The sequence below is a fragment of the Schistocerca cancellata genome, chromosome 3 (assembly GCF_023864275.1).
Source record: "Schistocerca cancellata isolate TAMUIC-IGC-003103 chromosome 3, iqSchCanc2.1, whole genome shotgun sequence".
NCBI lineage: Eukaryota > Metazoa > Arthropoda > Insecta > Orthoptera > Acrididae > Schistocerca > Schistocerca cancellata.
In genome coordinates, this window is record NC_064628.1 from 36,166,190 (window position 1) to 36,187,141 (window position 20,952).

Genomic DNA, 20,952 nt, shown 5'->3' on the forward strand with positions numbered 1-20,952 from the left:
AGAGGGGTGAAGGAAAAGGACTGAGGAGGTTTAGGTAAAGAGGTAATGTTCAGAAAAGTCATCCAGAACCCCTGGTTGGAGGGAGATTTATTGGAAGTGATGAGAGGCAAAGACTGATTGTTGGGAACTGCACAGGACAAGATTTGAAAACCCAAGAGCTTAAAGATGGGAGATAGTGTAATATGCAATATAGAGATAAGCCTTCAGCCCCTGGTATGGTTTAGATACATTGATGACACCTTTGCTGTATGGACTCATGATGAGGCTGATGTGTTAAAATTCCTGGAATCTCTAAATACATTTTCCCAGTTAAATCTCACTTGGTATTATTCCGAATCCCATGCAACTTACCTTGATGTTGATCTCATCCTCACCGAAGGCCTGCTACACACTTCTGTTCACATTAAACTTACTAACAAACAACAGTACTTAAATTTTGACAGTTGCCATCCTTTCTATGTCAAAATCGCCCTCCCATGTATCCTTGGCATTTGAGGCACATGTATTTGTGCAGATGCTTACTCTTTACAGCAATACATCAACATTCTCACCTCAGCCTGTACTGGACATAGTTACTCCACCAGCCTAGTTCAAAAGCAGATTTCCCTGCCATTACATCCAATCCTGGTACTGCTGACCCCTCCACAAAACAACTTAGGAGTACACCACTTGTTACTCAGTATTGTCCTAATCTTGAATGTATTAATCAGTTACTTCAACAAGGCCATAACTTCCTAAAATCATGCTATGAAATGAGGTCCATTCTGTCTGAGATTTTTCCCACCACACATCATCCTCCTAATCTCTGCAATATCCTTGTCAGACCCTATGCTCCTGCACTCATCTCCCCATCCAATGGCTCCTACCGCTGTGACAACACACACTACAAGACTTGCCCTATGCACCCTCCTACCACCACCTATGCCAGACCTGTGATTGGCAAAACATAAATGACATATGTCATATACTAGCTGTTATGTTAACACTTTTGGGCCTTTTAAATTGGTGTGACTATCATCAAACTATGAGTTAGGATGATTGGGTATAGACAGAAGGTGTATGCTGGCACCATAGAGTTTCCTGCTGCAGAGTATGCACTACAACATGATAGTCGTGACCTTGGTGCCTATTTCACCACACATTCCATCTGGATTCTTCCCCCAAACACTCAACAGGTGGGAACTGGCATTACAACATGGTTCTCACGTTAATTTCTTCGGCCTCAGCACTTTTTCACAGTAACTATTTCTTTCATTGCATCCTTTTAGTTTTCTTTGTCTTTCATTTTCTGATCCGTCTATTTTTCCCCACCCCCCTTCCACATCTGCCGTCCCACCTCTTATCACATATAATGCACTTAGCTTTTCACTCTTATTAACTCAACCACGATGTTTTAGAAGTAATCTCTGATATGCAGATTACACTATCTTCTACCTTTAAGCTCTCAGGTTTTCAAATCTCATGAGCTGCAGTCCCCAACACTCAGTCTTTCCTTCTCATCCCTTCCTGTAAGCCTCCCCTGACTTGGTGTTCTGGATGACTTTTCCAAACTTCCTTTTCCTAAACCTGACCAGTCCTTTTCCTTCACCTCTCTACCTTCCCCTTCAACCCTTCTGACATAAGAAGGAGCCACTGGCTGTGAAAACTTGCATAAGTAATACTTTTTATATGTGTGTTCTCCTGCTGCAACTTGGTGACTAGACTTTTTTTTATCTATGCAATTACATTATAAATATGTAACTTGCTACTCTCCTGGTGTCTCACTGGTGGCAGCTGGAGCCTGACAGTCTACTGTGTGTTTTGACTGCAGACAGACTTAACAGCCAAGGGACCAGCTTAATAGTGCATATTTGAAAATTTGCCTGAAAATCAATTTCTTTGTTTAATCCAAACTTGTTTACTAATCTGTTTGTGTCAACTGGCTTGCACTCATGCATCAACAGTGATTAACAGGCCGGCTTGTGGTTACTAATGGTGGGAGAAGCAGTAAGGTGGGGAGTAAGGAATTGGAACAAAGTAGTTTTGCAAGACAAAATGTTGTCAATGAGTAGTTGTATAACTGCTAACAGGATGCTCTGTGGAGATGTTTTGCATAAGGGTGATTCCTTAATGCATTTAATGCCAAATTTATTTTGTATTCTTATATATTAATGAAAATGGTAATGAAATTATACTTACATCACTTTTAATAATCTGATGAAATAAAGAAAGAGTAAAATAAGTATATTACGATTGACACAGCCTTATAATGTATACTGTTTTCAGACAGAATTTAAATTGACATCAGTCTGTATTTGGTGACCATTTTATTCAAATGCTAAACATAAAAATGCAAAATGACAGTGAATATTACTTATTTGGCTTTTCACTTAAAGGTTAAATGTCTAGTAACACTTTATGAGTGCTGCTAATTCAGAGAAGAACTTTTAAGATGAAGCCTGTCAGTGAGCTTGTGTGGGTAGATTTCATTCTCTTCATTGCGGAAAAAAGATGTTTGTGTAAGTATGTAGATCCAATCATTGATCATAGCTGCAAACTTGTAAAGCCATGGATATTTATGCTGAGGAAAATTCTTATAAAAGTCTATGAAACAAATTTTGTAGGAAACAGCCTGTCACATTTTAAGTGTGTAAGTTCCAACTGTAGCTTGGTTTCCAAATTGTCAACATCAGTTGAAATGGGAAGAGAAAACAGTGAAAAGACGTTAATCTTTTCATTAAACTTTTCAGGATCCTGGAAATGAGTTTCAAATTCAAGGAGAAGATCAATATTATATTTTTATAGTGTTCAAGATTCCACTGTGCCTCCATCTTTAAAAAGGATACTTTGGTGAAATGAAGTGTTCCCATTTTCTAGTTGTCTGTTCTGCAAAGAGAATTACATCTTGAACCCATGAATGGAGCCACACATCTCTGAAATTAACGTGTTTTTACTTTGCAATGATAAATTCAAAACATTCATATGGTATGTAATGTCACGGAGAAAGGCAAGTGCAAGGAAATAAAAATTACTCAGATACAGAAAAACAATAACACACTCGTCTCCCCCCTTCTGAACAGCTATACACAGAAATCTACAAATGACATGCCAGGCAAAAAATGGCCAATGATAACTTCATAAGAGGGTAAGTAACTAAAAGCCAAGCAGTTTGGAAAGTAGTAAGGAAGATAGCAAATATACAATGGAAAATATCACTCTGAACCACGAGAAAAAGAGTGTAATTGATCCCCTACACATCACGAATCTTTTCAGGTGTTACTATGCAGATATATAATTTAATAGTCAGTGACAAAACAGATTCTAGAAAGAAACAGAAAAACAAAGTAAAGTCATGTTCTTTTTCAATCTGTGCTTGTGGAGCATCTCCAGGTGAAAGCATCCATGTTTGATCAGCTCTTAAGAAAACATTTCTGGCTGCCTCATAAAGCAATGTATTACAAACATTTCACTACCTCTTGCAGATATAGTCAATTTGTCTTGCCTGACAAGCACATTTCCAGACCATTTAAAAATTGCTATCAAATACAGAAAACTATTGACTAATTGACTTATTATCAGGCTTTAGTAAAATCATAGAAAAAATAATGTGTAACAGGTTAATGAAATTTTTAGAGAAAAACAAAAATCTCATTGATATGCAGCATGAATTCAGGCAAAATAAATCAACAACTGGTGCCATCTGTGATTTTATACACAATGCTCTGCAAACAACTGACAAAAAACCAAAGTGCCACTGGCATTGTTTTAGACTTTACTAGCCTTAGACATATTGGACCACAACATATTGTTTCACAACATCCAAGTACACTGATCAGCCAGAACATTATGACCAACAACCTACTATCAATATAACATGCCCAGTCAATAGCATCTTTGCCTGGCGAGCAATGACTGGTAATCCGACACATGCATCATGCATGTAGTATCAGTAAGTGTGCTGTCTGTTTGTAGATGGGAAAGATGCATGATGTATCTGAGTTTGACTGAGTGCAGATTGTGATTGCCTGGAGGCTCGCCATGAGCATTTCGGAAACTGCACGACTTGTCGGGTGTTCGAGGAGTGCTGTGGTGAGTGTCTTCAATATGTGGCAAAACCAAGTTGAAACCAGGTCCAGATATTGAAGGGTTGTGTGGCCACCTCTCATTATAGATGTCAGACATCGTTGGCTGGGGGGGAGAGGGGCTGGAAAACAGGACCATTGGTGGAAAGTGGCAGAACTAACAGTAGACTTTAATGCTGGTCAGAGTAAAAATGTGTCTAAACACAAAATGCTCTGAACACTGATGGGCATCTGCAGCTGATGATCCTTGCAGGTGCCAATGTTAACGCCATGACACTGGCAATTGCAACTGAAGTGGGCTCAACCGTCAGTACTCGATGTTAGTTCAGTGGCAGAGTGTTGTATGGTCTGATGAATCCTGATACCGTCTTCCTCGTGCCAATGGAAGGGCACAAATTCGTCATTGTCCAGGGGAATAGCTCCTGGACACCTGTACTGCTGGAAGGAGCCTAGCTGGCGGCAGCTCTATTATGCTCTGGGGAGCATTCACGTGGGCATCCATGGATCCAGTGAAGTTCATGCAAGGCACCGTGGTGGCTACGGAGTATCGTACACTGGCTGCAGACCACTTACACACCTTCGTGACAGTCATGTTTCCCAACAGCTGTGGCAGTTTTCAGCAAGATAATGCACCGTGTAGCAAGGCCAGGGGTGTGATGGAGTGGTATGAGGAGCTTAGTGGCAAGTTCCAGTTGATGTGCTGGTGCTCCATGTAATGGTCGCCTGGTCGTAGATATTGCTAATTGCTATCATCGCACTATTTCACTCCCATTTACGGAGCTTGTTAGCACTTGATGTTAGGTTGGCGCCATTACAATGCATTGTAGTAATCACTGTTGCTTGCTGGATCGCTGCTGTGTCTCGATGTTGATGCTGGCTCTAAATCTGGTTGTCTATGGTTAAAAAACATGAGGTCCCGTGTTTTGTTTTATGTGCTTTTGATGATAAAGGATGAACGAAACCAACAAATATGTAAACTTCAAATATTTATTTCTCTGGTGGCCATCTTAATTCCACTGTCCACCAAAGACTATGACACAACACAACTTCCTTTACATGTTCTTAGGATTGTTTATCCACCTCAAACAATAACACACAAACACACTGTACCAAAGTGACATTCCGACTGCCTCTCGACCCTTCTTGCTGCTCGTATTTATAACATTGTCAAAGAACTACTAAAAAGAGATATAGTTTACAAGTCACATGTACATCTGTTATCATAATTTGTGCAGAAAAGTTATTAATTTGCATCGAGTGACATAATTTAACATGTTATTAAAATGACAGACAGATTTGTTGACTTGACAGAATAATTCTTTGTTACAAAAAGTCCGTTTTCTAGAAGTTTGTCAATTGACTTCTCTAATTTGCATAAATAAGTAATTAACATGAATTATTAAGAAATACATTGGTTTTCATCTAAAACAGGATTGATTTGGTGAATACTAAGTGAAACCGCTCCTAGTGAATAAATAGGTTTCACTGGGTGATTTTTATTTAAGGAGATCCAAAATACCTAAGTTGTACACTAATTTTCGTACTTCATATTAATTATTTAAGATGAACTCAGTGTTTTTACATGATGACATTTGCTGTATCAGTGATCAAGTGATATTAACTTTTGTGTGGGTTAGTTATTCAGTATAATTTAATGGGTTGACTGTTTATGGAGACATGTTACGCAATCATTGTTAACATACACAATAACTTTTCTATAATCATAAATACTCGTTAAACTGGTTGAATTTGGAGGGTATCGCATACTTCGGTACAGTAAAACCTTTAATATGTTCCGTTACATCCATCTCACCAGATCTGAATACAATCAAACACATCTGGGATGTGATTGAACGTGATGTCAGAGCTCATCGCCCCGTTTCCGGAATTTACCTGTGTGTGCAGATATACTACCAGCTCCCTCCAGCAGTCTACCAAAGCCTCATTGCTTCCAAGCCTTGATGCGTCACTGCTGTTATTCATCCCGAAGGTAGACATACCAGCTATTAGGCTGATGGTCATAATGTTCTGGCTGATCAGTGTATGTGGCATTAGAGGTACTGCACTAAAATGGTTCGTATCATACTTTACAAACAGGAAACAGAAATTACAAATAAAACATGAACTAAAGGAAAATACTAGGTCATGTTTCTTGGATGCAGAGTCTCTCAGGGATCCATTTTTGGGCCAATCCTCTTTCTTTTGTACATAATCGATTTAAATCTAAACATTGAGTCTCAAACAAATACTGTTTTTGCAGATAACACAACCATCTTCATTACAGGAAACACCCGAAGTCGGCTAGAAGCAGCTGTAAATAAAACAACAGGCCATCTAAATAGATGGACTGAGGGGAATAAATTACTGATAAGCATAAAAAAACCAACATTTCTAAATAAGTGTTTGAAAAGTGATGCATGCAACACCATTGTGACAATAAACTCCAACAAAATTTCATCTTCTCAGGAAACAAAGTTTTTAGGCATATGGCTTCAAAATAACTTCAAATGGCATACACATATAAACAAAATAAATGGAACACTGAATCAAATATGTTATAGTCTACGATTATTTTCTTTTATTGCGTGTCTTAGCACCATCCAAGTTGCCTACTTTACTCAGTTCCATAGCATCCTACTGTATGGAGTTACATTCTGGGGTAATACACAACCTAGTTCACTCATTTTCCTAGCCAAAGAAAGAACTGTAAGAGCAATGCCACATGCTCAACATACAGATTCTTGAAGACACCTCTTCAGAAGTTTTCAGTACTCCTCCCATTTCCCTGCATGCACATGTTAGAAAGAATTTAAAAGACATAAATAAAAATTTTAATGTCCATGAGCATGATACAAGACAAAAGGGAAAGCTTCAAGTAAAATCAGTTGAGACATTACCCTACAAAACATCCACAATAAACAGTGGTATACAAATTTACATTAGTCTTCCACAGAACGTAAAAATCATATCATTATTCAATTTTCTGCAACCTCACAAAGGTGTTTGATTTTGTAAACCATGCATTGCTTGTTTACAAACTTGAAAAGTGTTGTTTTAGTGACTGTGCCCTGCAGTGGCTTAAATCCTGCTTATCAAACAGAAAGCAAAGAGTTAGCATCTCTTCAAATAGGCCCAGTCCTATTTCTCTTCCATGTTAGTGACTTACCATTAAATATCATCTCCCCATCAGTTCTGTTTGCAGATGACACTTCTGTCTTAGTTGAAGATCAGGATTCATAAAAAAAAAAAACGAATCTGTGATCAGTACCCTCACTACCTTAGAAACTTGGTTTCAGCTAAATGGGCTGAATCTAAACATACTGATGCAATTGAAAGCCAAACAGTCAAAATGTGAGCAGATTAAGATTGTACACAACATCCAAGATATAGAAGAAGTTAACTCAGTCAGACTCTTAGGTTTAAATGTAGATAAAAATTAGAGCTAGCAGACACACATTGAATACCTAGCAAACAAACTGAGCAGCTTTGCATTTGCAATGCAAATATTATCAACTGCAACTGACATGGACACAGAAAAAGTAGCATATACAAGCTACTTTTAATCCCTTATTAGGTATGGTATTGTTTTTTTAGGGTAACTCGACAAACATAGTGCGGATACTAGAAATACAGAAAAAAAGTCATTCGAAATATGTGCACTGCAAATCCCAAAGAACAATGTTGACCATTATTTAGAAAACGTAAAATATTAACTCTGCCATCCTTATACATACATGAGATTATTATATTTTTGTACACAAGACATAAATTATTTGAGGGAAACCATTTTGTCCGTTCACATGATACTAGAAACAAAGAAAACTTGGGTTCCCGGGTTCGATTTCCGGCGGGGTCAGGGATTTTCTCTGCCTCGTGATGACTGGGTGTTGTGTGCTGTCCTTAGGTTAGTTAGGTTTAAGTAGTTCTAAGTTCTAGGGGACTGATGACCATAGATGTTAAGTCCCATAGTGCTCAGAGCCATTTGAACCATTTTTTGAAAGAAAATTTTGTGCTGCCCACCCACCACCTCAGGCTGTATGCCCAGAGAATGAAAATTTGTAATAAATTAAATGGGAACAAGTTGATGCAGATGAATTTAGGTTCACTTAAAAGAAATCTACATGATGTACTGACACTGAAGTGTTATTACTCAGTGGATGAATTCATGCTAGACAGACTGGAAATTTGAGCTGGATACAATCTGTTACATATTCCAAGAAATATCCTTATAGAGTTATTATTTATCATAGTGCTGTTATTTATTAATGTAAAAATAATTGTAATCGTATGATAAATTTTTGACACGTCTCCTGTACGCAAACCAAATGGATTGCAAATGTACGCCGTGAGATGAATAAAACACAATTAACCCTAAGGGCATTCTTATCAGAACACTGCTTCTATTCAGTGGCAGATTTTTAGAACATTTGAGATAAGAGAGACTTGAAACAAGACAGTGTAGCTACTGCTAGTAGTGAAAGCGCTTTTGTGGATAAAGCTAAAATTTATGTATCTACTGAAATAACACTGTATTTTTACTGTGTTGTGTTGTGTTACTCTTTGGTTTTTTGTTGTTCTGTCTCCTACAATCTGGAAAGATGTTTTGGATGAATGAATAAATACAATAAAAGTAAAGTACTAATCACATCTTTATAAATTCTCCTTCACTGAAATTGCACACTGCTTTGGCAATTTCAAAATCAATGTGGTAACTTGTTCAGATTGGAGATGCATTTTTTGAGTGTTCATACTGAAAACAAAAATAGGTACCATGGTTGGAAATGTAGGAGGAAATTATTCAGACATTAGTTTCTTTGTTCTATAGTATGAATATTTACTTCAGTCACATTGCTTAATAGTACATTTCTTAATTTTTGCAGCTCCACTTCTCTGAGTCCACTTTCTATGTGTCCATTATCTTTTACATGGAAGGTATTGTAATGTCTTTGTAAACTGAATTTGTTTCATCATGCACCTTATACACCATCATAAATCATAAATATATAAGTGTCCTGCATTGCTATGATGTAAATTGGTATTGGTGAGTTTATCTTTCATGCACTGCTTTGGCAATTTAAAAATCAATGTGTTAACTTGCTTGAATTGCAGATGTATTTGTTAAGTGTTCATACTGAAAACATAAATACACATTCATGGTTAAAAAGTAGGAGAAAATTATTTGGACATTAATTTCTCTGCTCCCCATATGAATATTTACTTCAGTCACATTTTTTGCCAGTACTTTCTTTACTTTTTGTATCGCCCCTTCTCTCACTTCATTTTGTAAGTTTCCAGAATCTTTTACATTGAAGATATTGTAATTTCTTTGTACTTTGAATTTCTTTCATTGTGGTCAGAGCTCTTAAGCACACTTAGCACCTGATATACCATCACATACCATAAATATATGTGTCCTGCACTGACACATTGTAAATTGATGTTGGTGTGTCTATCTTTCACTTTGAAGTTCCTAATCCCGTCATCATGCCACTTTTCATTGATTTAAAAAAGCCACTGCCCACTTTAGGCACTATGCTTTAAGTGTATATATAACCTAATGGTGGACAGACCTTTGAAGACAACACATTGCTTACAGTTCCCCTGTGCTACATAATAATGTCTGACCACCAAGTTTAACTGTGAGCAATCACTCCATAGAAGGCATTGGAGCATGAGTAATCATGCTGGCCTTGCCACTGTAGTACTGGACATCACAGCTTTGGCGTGATGTGTATCCCTACCCCTTCTTATTAATGAATGATACTTGCAACTAAGAAGTTGGAAAATAAGGTGTCAAATATAAAGATGTTTGCATATGTCAAATCATTTTGAGGAATGATGCGCATCTTCAGCACGGGACTGATTACAGCAACTTTGCAGACTGATAAAACTTAATCATGTAATACATTTGGTCATCATCATCATCAGTTTCCTGCTGTATTTGCAGGTCCTTTGCATCTCAGTTTCATGTGACTCATTGCACCCTTCTTAATTCTGGTGTATGTGCTGCCATCCATCACATCATCCATGATCAGGAATGTCTTGCTTCCTCACCTCCTCTTTCCTTTCATGTACCCTTTTAAGACTGTTTATGTAAGCCCCTCATTCGTTATTAATTTATGCCGATCATTGGGTATGAGTGTTTATTTATTCATGATTAGACTCTAATGAACACATTGCTGTATGCCATGAACCAGACAACAGTAAACAAACAAACCATAAGAACAAGGTAAATAAGTAACATCTTGTACATCACATTGTCCAACGTACTCTACAAGATGCTGACACCAAACATTAACGTGTAACCGCATCCCATTTGTCATAATGTGTAACCTCATCCTATTTGTCATCTACTAACTGCAGTACATATATTCACTGATGTGCTTCGTAACAAATAACCCCACCCTGTATGAAACGAATTGCATACATCATGAACATAACACCAGAAGAAAAGAGGATTTCCACTGTGAGTTAAAGAACTTGACACTTATTCAGAAAGGGGTAAAGTACGCTGGAACGAAAATTTTCAATTCCCTACCCAACAGCATCAAAAGTATAAGGAGTAGTACATCAGTATTTAAACATAGCTTGAAAAATTATTTACTTGAGACCTCACTTTATTCACTAGAGGAATTCTTTCAGAGAAATAAGTAAAACCCAGATTGGAAAGATGTTTTTAAATTTTTTGACACTGTTTACTGTTAAACTAATGTAATAATGCCCTAATGTAACAATTCCTGTTTTTCTCATTTCCATTTTTGGGTCACTTTTAAACCCAAAGTGGGAAGTTTTGATTACTGTTCAAGGTTAAAATAGATGCAATAATGCCCTAAATATGAAACTGCTATATTCACATTTATGTTGACTAGTTTTTAAGCTAATAAGTATGACTTTTGTGCACTGTTTTTAATACTATAACAATGTCTTTATTCTATGTATTTTATTATATACATTGACACGTTCCACATCTGAGTGACTTGCTCACATGTACAGATCTATGGAACAAGTATATAAATAAATAAAAAATTTACACTTTCTCATTCAGATATATTCATAAATACTTAGACATATGTATATCTAATTACAGGAGTGACTATATAAAAGGCCAGGTACTATTAGGAACCTTTGTGATACAAGTCACTCACAATTACAATAATCAGAAGTGGTGGGTGGAGGAAAAACAATGTAATGAGTAAAGTACTTACCATATTGCTAGTGCATTGTGTGGTCAATACGCACATGAGCCTGTTGGCTACTCAATACCTCAGTTATTTATTATCGTTCCCCTTCCATTATATATGTCTTTGATGAAGGATGGGATAGATGATGAGACTTACCAAACAAAAGTGCTGGCAGGTCATAGACACACAAACAAACACAAACATACGCACAAAATTCAAGCTTTCGCAACAAACGGTTGCTTCGTCAGGAAAGAGGGAAGGAGAGGGAAAGACGAAAGGATGTGGGTTTTAAGGGAGAGGGTAAGGAGTCATTCCAGTCCCGGGAGTGGATAGACTTACCTTAGGGGGAAAAAAGGACAGGTATACACTCGCACACACACACATATCCATCCGCATATACACAGACACAAGCAGACATTTGTAAAGGCCTTTACAAATGTCTGCTTGTGTCTGTGTATATGTATTTTCCCCCTAAGGTAAGTCTATCCACATCTGTCTCTCATGATCTGGACTCACAGTGAAGAAGAACTCCAGAATTTCCTCTCCAACCTCAACTCCTTTGGTTCCATCAGATTCACCTGGTCCTACTCCAAATCCCATGCCACTTTCCTTGACGTTGACCTCCACTTGTCCAATGGCCAGCTTCACACGTCCGTCCACATCAAACCCACCAACAAGCAACAGTACCTCTATTATGACAGCTGCCACCCATTCCACATCAAACGGTCCCTTCCCTACAGCCTAGGTCTTCGTGGCAAACGAATCTGCTCCAGTCCGGAATCCCGGAAACATTACACCAACAACCTGAAAACAGCTTTTGCATCCCGCAACTGCCCTCCTGACCTAGTACAGAAGCAAATAACCAGAGCCACTTCCTCATCTCCTCAAACCCAGAACCTCCCACAGAAGAACCCCAAAAGTACCCCACTTGTGACAGGATACTTTCCGGGACTGGATCAGACTCTGAATGTGGCTCTTCAGCAGGGATACGACTTCCTCAAATCCTGCCCTGAAATGAGATCCATTCTTCATGAAATCCTCCCCACTCCACCAAGAGTGTCTTTCCGCCATCCACCTAACCTTCGTAACCTCTTAGTTCATCTCTATGAAATCCCCAAACCACCTTCCTACCCTCTGGCTTCTACCTGTGTAACCGCCCCTGGTGTAAAACCTGTCCCATGCACCCTCCCACCACCACCTACTCCAGTCCTGTAACCCGGGAGGTGTACACGATCAAAGGCAGAGCCACATGTGAAAGCACCCATGTGATTTACCAACTGACCTGCCTACACTGTGAAACTTTCTATGTGGGAATTACCAGCGGCAAACTGTCCATTTGCATGAATGGACACAGGCAGACAGTGTTTGTTGGTAATGAGGATCACCCTGTGGCTAAACGTGCCTTGGTGCACGGCCAGCACATCTTGGCACAGTGTTACACCGTCTGGGTTATCTGGATACTTCCCACTAACACCAACCTGTCAGAACTCCGGAGATGGGAACTTGCCCTTCAGCATATCCTCTCTTCTCGTTGTCCGCCAGGCCTCAATCTCCGCTAATTTCTAATTTCAATATGCCGCCGCTCATACCTCACCTGTCTTTCAACAACATCTTTGCCTCTGTACTTCCGCCTCGACTGACATCTCTGCCCAAACTCTTTGCCTTTACAAATGTCTGCTTGTGTCTGTGTATGTGCGGATGGATATGTGTGTGTGTGTGTGTGTGTGCGAGTGTATACCTGTCCTTTTTTCCCCCTGAGGTAAGTCTTTCCGCTCCCGGGATTGGAATGACTCCTTACCCTCTCCCTTAAAACCCACATCCTTTCGTCTTTCCCTCTCCTTCCCTCTTTCCTGACGAGGCAACTGTTGGTTGCGAAAGCTTGAATTTTGTGTGTATGTTTGTGTTTGTTTGTGTGTCTACCGACCTGCCAGCGCTTTTGTTTGGTAAGTCTCATCATCTTTTATGATGAGACTTACCAAACAAAAGCGCTGGCAAGCCGACCTGCCAGCACTTTTGTTTGGTAAGTCTCATCATCTTTGTTTTTAATCTGAGTGAATATTGTCCAATGTTCATATAAAATACTTTAAGCTTGATCTAAAGAAATATTTAGCATGTTTCTTGAGAGTTCCAGCACTGCATTTCAACCATGTGCAAAGACCCTAAATTTAAAAAATCACGCCTACAGGTTGCTACTGAGGAGCGCCTGTCATATGTTAAAGAAGAATATAATAAAATGCTGGAAGAATACACAATAAGAGAAAGAGAACTGGAAATATTACATGGACAGATGAGTGAACAAAATGGAGATGAGCATCAGGTTAGAGAACTATTGGCATCTTCTGAAACAGAGATGTTAGAACTGGAGGGAAGACTGCATGCATTAAGGACACAGACAAATGAGGTACTGATGTGTGTTAATATAGAAAAAAAAATTCTGATATTTGTAATATATCCTCTAAATTTTCACAAAAACTATCAGCATTTAGTTCATTCATTCTTGTACAGTATTTACCAAATAGAAGAGGTGCTGAGGTGCAAACAAGCTTATATAAGGGATGATAGACTGCTTATCTTTCTGAAAAATACATTCTCTTAGGGGTGAGAAAAATGGAAAAAAAGCATTTGCATGCACACAGCTATATCATCTCTTAGTACTGCCATGCTGAATGTCACCAGTGACTGGATACATTTGAGTATCTCTCTCCCTCTCTCTCTCTCTCTCTCTCTCTCTCTCTCTCTCTCTCTCTCTCTCTGTGTGTGTGTGTGTGTGTGTGTGTGTGTGTGTGTGTGTGTGTGTGTGTGTGTGTGAGAAAGAGAGAGAGAGAGAGAGAGAGAGAGAGAGAGAGAGCTGTGTCCAAAACCTGAGCAATTGATTATATGGTAGTCAGTGTACCTCTTCTATTTGGTGAGTAATGATATATCTTCATATAAATATCACACACATCAAAAAAAAGTTTTGCGTCATCTCGGTTATGACAGTTCTAGAACTTGTACAGAAAACTGGAATAGAGATCAACATAAACATCGTTTCTGCACTTTTTATTGCTCATGAAAACCATACATTGCATGTTGTACCACCATACAGCAAAACCTTCAGAGGTGGTAGTCCAGATTTCTGTACGCACCGGTACCTCTAATTCCCAGTAGCACATCCTCTTGCATTGATGAATGTGCGTATTCATCATGGCATGCTATCCACAAGTTCATCAAGGCACTGTTGGTCCAGATTGTTCCACTCCTCAGTGGCGATTTGGCGTGGATCCCTCAGAGGGGTTGGTGGGTCACATTGTCCATAAACAGCACGAATTGTCGTCCATGAGGATGAATGCCTTGCCAATGTACTTCCGAGAGGGTTGCACTATATGTTATAGGATGGCATTCATGTATCGTACACCCATTACAACGCCTCCCATGACCACCAGCGGCGTACATTGGTCCCACATTATGCCACCCCAAAGACGGCAGGGAACCTCCACCTTGCTGCACTCACTGGACCATGTGTCTAAGGCATTCAGCCTGACTGGGTTGCCTCCAAACATGTCTCTGACGATTGTCTGGTTGAAGGCATATGTGACACTCATCGGTGAAGAGAACGTAATGCCAATCCTCAGCGGTCCATTTGGCATGTTGTTGGGCCCATCTGTACCGCACTGCATGGTTTCATTGTTGCAAAGATGCACCTCACCATGGACATCGGGAGTGAAGTTGCTCATCCTGCAGCCTACTGTGCACAGTTTGAGTCATAACATGATATCCTGTGGCTGCAGGAAAAGCATTATTCAACATGGTGACACTGCTGTCAGGGTTCCTCCGAGCGATAATCCATAGGTAGTGGTCATCTACTGCAGTAGTAGCCCTTGGGCGGCCTCAGCAAGGCATGTTATCGACAGTTCCTGTTTCTCTGTATCTCCTTCTTATCCGAACAACATCACTTTGGTTCACTCTGAGACACCTGGACACTTCCCTTGTTGAGAGCCCTTCCTGGCACAAAGTAACAATGCAGACAAGATCAAACCATGGTATTGACCGTCTAGGCATGGCTGAACTACACACAACACGAGCTGTATACCTCCTTCCTGGCGGAATGACTGGAACTGATTGGCTGTCGGACCCCCTCTGTCTAATAGGCACTACTCATGCATGGTTGTTTACATCTTTGGGTGGGTTTAGTGACATCTCTGAACAGTCAGAGGTAGTACACTATCCACATTCAATGACTATCTTCAGGAGCTCTGGGAACTGGGGTGATGCAAAACTTTTTGATGTGTATATATTGCATCCTGAATTTTCCATTTATGTGCATTACCCTTACACATTGCTTTTCATATATTTGATCATGAGCCAGAACTCTCGGGGAGGTGAAAGAGGTCAAGATATACTTTTTATCACACTCACACAGTGAGAACTATGGTGAACTGCTTCTATAAAATATGTTCTTTTTTTTCCACCCATTGGCCCATCACCTCAGTGAGAAAAATGGCTGCAAAAATGCTCACATACAACTAGGAACTGCTCACCAACTAAATAACTAAATACATGAGTAATTTTAAGTTCCCATAGTCTCAACTTCCGGGAGGAGGGAGGCGGGGGAGGGGGGGGGGTGTATGACGAAGAAAATAGAGAGAGAGACTGAGAAATCAATGACATCAATATGATAAGATCAGAGTAATTTTATTTCCAATTTTTAAGTTCAAGGCTAAGAAAAATTATCGCACAGTTATCCTAATATTCTATTGTTGTTATTGTGATGTTAAGTCTGAAGCCTGGTTATTGAAGTCTATCCTGTATGAGCCTCTTCTACAGGATGTGTCCTATCAACCAGTAATTTCTGTTGTGAAGTTATGTCATAAATTAATTTTCTCCTCAAATCAATTTACTACTTCTTCATTAGTTACTTGATTTACTCATCTAGTTTTCAGCATTCTTCTGTAGCACCACATTTCAAAAGTTTTCGTAATCATCTCATCTGAACAGTTTCTTGACCAAGTTTTACTTCACACAAGGTCTCACTCTGGATAAATGCCTACTGCAAGATTTACAAACAGCTAAATTCAGTGTTAACAAATTTCCCTTTCTTAGAAATGCATTTTTTGTTGTTGCCAGTTTGTACTTTATATCATTTGTACTTCTGCCATCACCAGTTATTTTGATGCCCAGATAGCAGAACTAAAGTGCTATTTTTAGTGTCTTAATTTCCTAGTCTAATTCCATCAGAATCATCTGATTTGATTCCATTGTCCTTGGTTTCCTTTTTTAAACCTCTTTTCAAAACAGTATCTCTTTGATTCAACTGATTTTGCAAGTCTGTTGCTGTCTTTGATAGAAGTACAGTGTCATCAGCCAACCTCAAATTGTAAATTTTTCGCCTTGAACCTTAATTCTTTTTTCTATACTTCATCTATACAGGGTGGAGAAAAATTGTGTCACGAAATTTTAAACCTGGATAGTTAATGCCAGTAAGAACCAAAATTACTAATGTTGTGTAGGTCAACAATGCACTATTTTTAAACTATGGAAACTTGGCACCACACACTCCAATTGCCGTTTTGCCAGATGCTGTAGACAATGTATGACAATGAATGTTTTGCCTGCCAGAGATCGTAGTGTATCCAAGGCAGCCCGCACACTCAGTGGTAGCACGCTAGCCTTCCACACTGGGGGCTAATCTGCCGGGGTCCTGACTCATCCATTGTTGTGTTATTATAAGACATACTGGGAACAAAGCCATCAACAGCTGTTAGTTCACGTACAGAAAGCTTGAGAACAAATTGTGTCAACCCTGAAAAGGGCCTTTTGTAGCTAGGACACTGTTTACTTAAAGCAGGTGCTCGAACTGGCGATCCACTGACACAAGTTTGGTAATGTTGCATGGCGTTTTGCTGAGATCTTTCAAATTATTCCTGGCATTGCCCTTATATGATTGGTAGCATGTTGAATGTGATCCATTAATTCTTCTTCGTTTCTAGGTGGTTTGCATCCTAGTGGGTGTACTAGAACCTTGAAGAATCCCCACAAGAAAAAGTCTGGTTGCGTGAGGTCTGATGATCATGGGGCCCATGTCCTACAACCACCTCTGCCAGTTACCTGGCTGTCAAAGAGTTAATTTAAATATCTGCACACAGCACGACTATTATGTGTGGGTGCTCCATCATGCAACAAATGTGTAGCCGTATGTCCAGGGGAACATCTTCCAGCAGGCTGGGTAGAGTTTCTTGCAAGAAGTGAAGGTAATTTTCTCTGGTAAGTTGAGGATGTAGACAGGCCAACCCAATCAGATGGTCTCCCACAATGCTTGCCCAAATGTTGAGCAAAAATGGGTCCTGGTGTACGTGACATGCGGATTTTCCCTATCCCAGTAATGAACGTTTCAAATGTTGTAAAGCCATCCCCGTGGAAGGTGCACTTGTCGGTAAACAACACAGTAGTGGAGAAATAGGGATCTCGTGCAACATGTCACAGAAACTACCGGAAAAACCCTAGCCTGTGTTCATATTCTGCAACAAGATTTAGGTCTTCGGCAGGGTGGAAACTAAAAGGATGACTGGTTCAGTTGGACCAGAGGATCCAGTCCATTCCATGTAAACACAGTCCATACCATTATGGAGCCATTAACAGCTTGAACAGTGCCTTGTTGACAACCTGAGCCCGTGACTTCCTGGGGACTGCACCACACTTGAAACCTACCACGAACTCTTACCAACTGAAATCAGGACTCATCTGACCAGGCCACAGTTTTCCAGTCGCCTAGGGCTAGAGTCCAACTTATACTGTCCCAGGCCTAGGGGGACAGTGCAGGTGATGCCATGCTGTTAGCAAAGGCATTTATGTGAGTCATCGTGTGCCAAATTCCATCCCCCAAAACCTCCCAGACTAACCGATGAGTGACCCCCATGTCATGCCCAACCACTTGAGTACCTATTGTAGGTGTTCCCTCAAAGCACACAAGAACAGTCTCTTCAAATGCAACTTCCCATTGTGTTCAATGTCTTCCAGCATCACGATGATATTCTGCTAATGAGCCTGTTTTGCCACGTCACGGGTGAATTGCTGTAAATGTTTGCAGATGTGGGTAGTGTCTTGGTGGGTACCATTCTTCATACAACCATCAAGCTTCATCTGCATAACTGTCAGCTAGTCCATAAACAAAAACCTTATCTTGTTGCGGGTGATGTGTGTGTGCTCCGAAGCAAAGCTTAGGTCTGAATGCCTCTGATGTGAGGTGGAAACGAACAGCAAGACCTATACGACATGTGTGGGTATCATGTTGGGGCAGCGATGGGGTGAGGGACGTTTGTATGTGTGAACTGACAACCATAGTGCTGCCCGTTAACTGCTTAATGGCAACAGGGCAATCCCACGGCAAATCGGAACACATGGCACGAAGTTTTCTAGTTTAAAAATGGTGTGTTGTTGACATACACAACATTAGTAATTTTGATTCTTACTGGCATCAGCTATCCAGGGTTAAAATTTCTTGACACAATTTTTCTCCACCTCATATATATGTACATACATACCCTGCAAGTCACTGTATGGTACTTAGTGGGAGGGCCCTTGTACCACTGCTGGTCATTTCCTTTCCTGTTCCACTTGTAAATATAATGAAGTGACAAAATATTGTGTCAGACCTCCTTTTGCCCAGCAGCCTGTCATGGCATGGACTCAACAAGTGTTGGAAGTCCCATGCAGCAATACTGATCCTTGCTACCTCTATAGCAGTCCATAATTGCGAAACTATTGCCGGTGCAGGATTTTGTGCATGAATTGATCTCTCATTTATGTCATATAAATATTTGATATGATTCATGCTGGGTGATCTAGTTGGGCAAATTATTCACTTGAACTTGTAACACCTCCGTTTATTTCGACCCGACCTGATCTGATCGGATAGCAGCCCAATAATTATTATTAATGTGACCGTGTACCTAATGGGGCTGGCAATCAGAATTGACTGCTACGGAAGTTGTTACTTTCCAGTTCGTCCTTCTCAAATGCTGTAATAATGAAATGTTTGGTAACAAGAAAAACACCAACACAGTTTCACTAATTATGAACCTATATTCGTTTCAAAAACACGAAAAGGAGGAGACAGCCACTGCCTTCGTCATACATATCCAATTACGGCTAATCTCAGCACAGGCTTCTTCATTTTTCATTATCGTCACACGTTAATCCATCACTGCAATCCAACACTGCAATCCAAAGAGATGCCGGCACGGTAGACGCGAAACCAAAATATCGGCACTAGAATATCACTAATCACTTTCATAACAATACTTCTTCACTTTCCCGATATTATTCTAGTACAAAGGGGTTAAACCACGGCGATGGCAACTCCCTTTGTTGTTAAAGCCTTGCATTACAACAACTGGCCTCCACACCTCTAGCCGCAACATGGGACTGACTCAACTCCACACTCGCTCTTGCAACATGACACAATCGATTGTTCGCCCTATCGACCTGTGCCGAGTGCAAACTTATAGTAAGGGCCTACGGACCCCTTTCAAACTGTCCAGAATTTTCTTCAAACCAGTCACGAACTATTGTGGCCTGGTGACATGGCACATTGTTGTCCATAAAAATCCCATCCTTGTTTGTGAACGTGAAGTTCATGAATGGCTGCAAATGGTCTTGAACTAGCCAAAAATAACCATTTTCAGTCAGTGACTGGTTCAGTTGGACCAGAGGATCCAGTCCATTCCATGTAAACACAGTCCATACCATTATGGAGCCATTAACAGCTTGCACAGTGCCTTGTTGACAACCTGAGCCTGTGACTTCCTGGGGACTGCACCACACTTGAAACCTACCACGAGCTCTTACCAACTGAAATCAGGACTCATCAGACCAGGCCACAGTTTTCCAGTCGCCTAGAGCTAGAGTCCAACCAATACTGTCCCAGGCCTAGGGGGACAGTGCAGGCGATGCAATGCTGTTAGCAAAGGCATTTATGTGAGTCGTCGTCTGCCAAATCCCATTAATACCAAATTTTGGTGCACTGTCATAATGGAAATATTCGTTGTATATCCTGCATTGATTTCTGCCATTATTTCACACATTGTTTCTTGTCTGTTAGCACTGACAACTCTACACAAATGGTGTTGCTCTCAGTCATTAAGTGAAGGCTGTTGTCCACAGTGTTGTCCGTGGTGAGAGGTAAAGCCTGAAATTTGATATTCTCAGTATACTCTTGACACTGTGGATGTGGGAATATTGAATTCCCTAATGATTTTCAAAATGGAATGTCCCATACATCTGTCTCCATTTACCATTCCAAATTTAAAGTCTGTTAATTCCCATTGTGCGGCCTTAATCACATTGGAAACCTTTTCTCATGTAACACCTGAGTACAGATGACAGCTCCTTTTCTATCGTGACTGCAATACTACCTCTATCTGCATATGTGCATATCATCATCGTGTGATTTTTGCCACATCAGTGTAGGGCAAGGGAAAAATGACCATCTATATGCATCTATATGAACCCTAATTTCTCTTATCTTATCTTTGTGGTCCCTATATAAAATGTACTTTAACATCAGTAGAATTGTTCTGCTGTCAGTTTCAAATGCCTGTTCTCTAAATTTTCACAATAGTGGTCTGCGAGAAGAACATTGTCTTCTCTCCAGGGATTCCCACTTGAGTTTTCGATGCATCCCTATAATACACACATGTTGATCAAACCAACCAGTCACAAATCTAACAGCCTGC

The 20,952-nt window shown here is 40.0% G+C and overlaps 1 protein-coding gene across 1 annotated transcript in view; it reads left to right on the plus strand.

Annotated features, from left to right (window-relative positions):
• The window catches only part of LOC126176066 (uncharacterized), a 121,020-nt gene that overhangs the window by 46,189 nt on the left and 53,879 nt on the right, over nucleotides 1–20,952 (plus strand). The window contains exon 2 of the mRNA XM_049923200.1: nucleotides 13,428–13,643. Within this exon, the coding sequence (XP_049779157.1) occupies nucleotides 13,476–13,643 (168 nt within the window). The 5' untranslated portion in view covers nucleotides 13,428–13,475. The remainder of the gene's footprint in view (nucleotides 1–13,427; nucleotides 13,644–20,952) is intronic.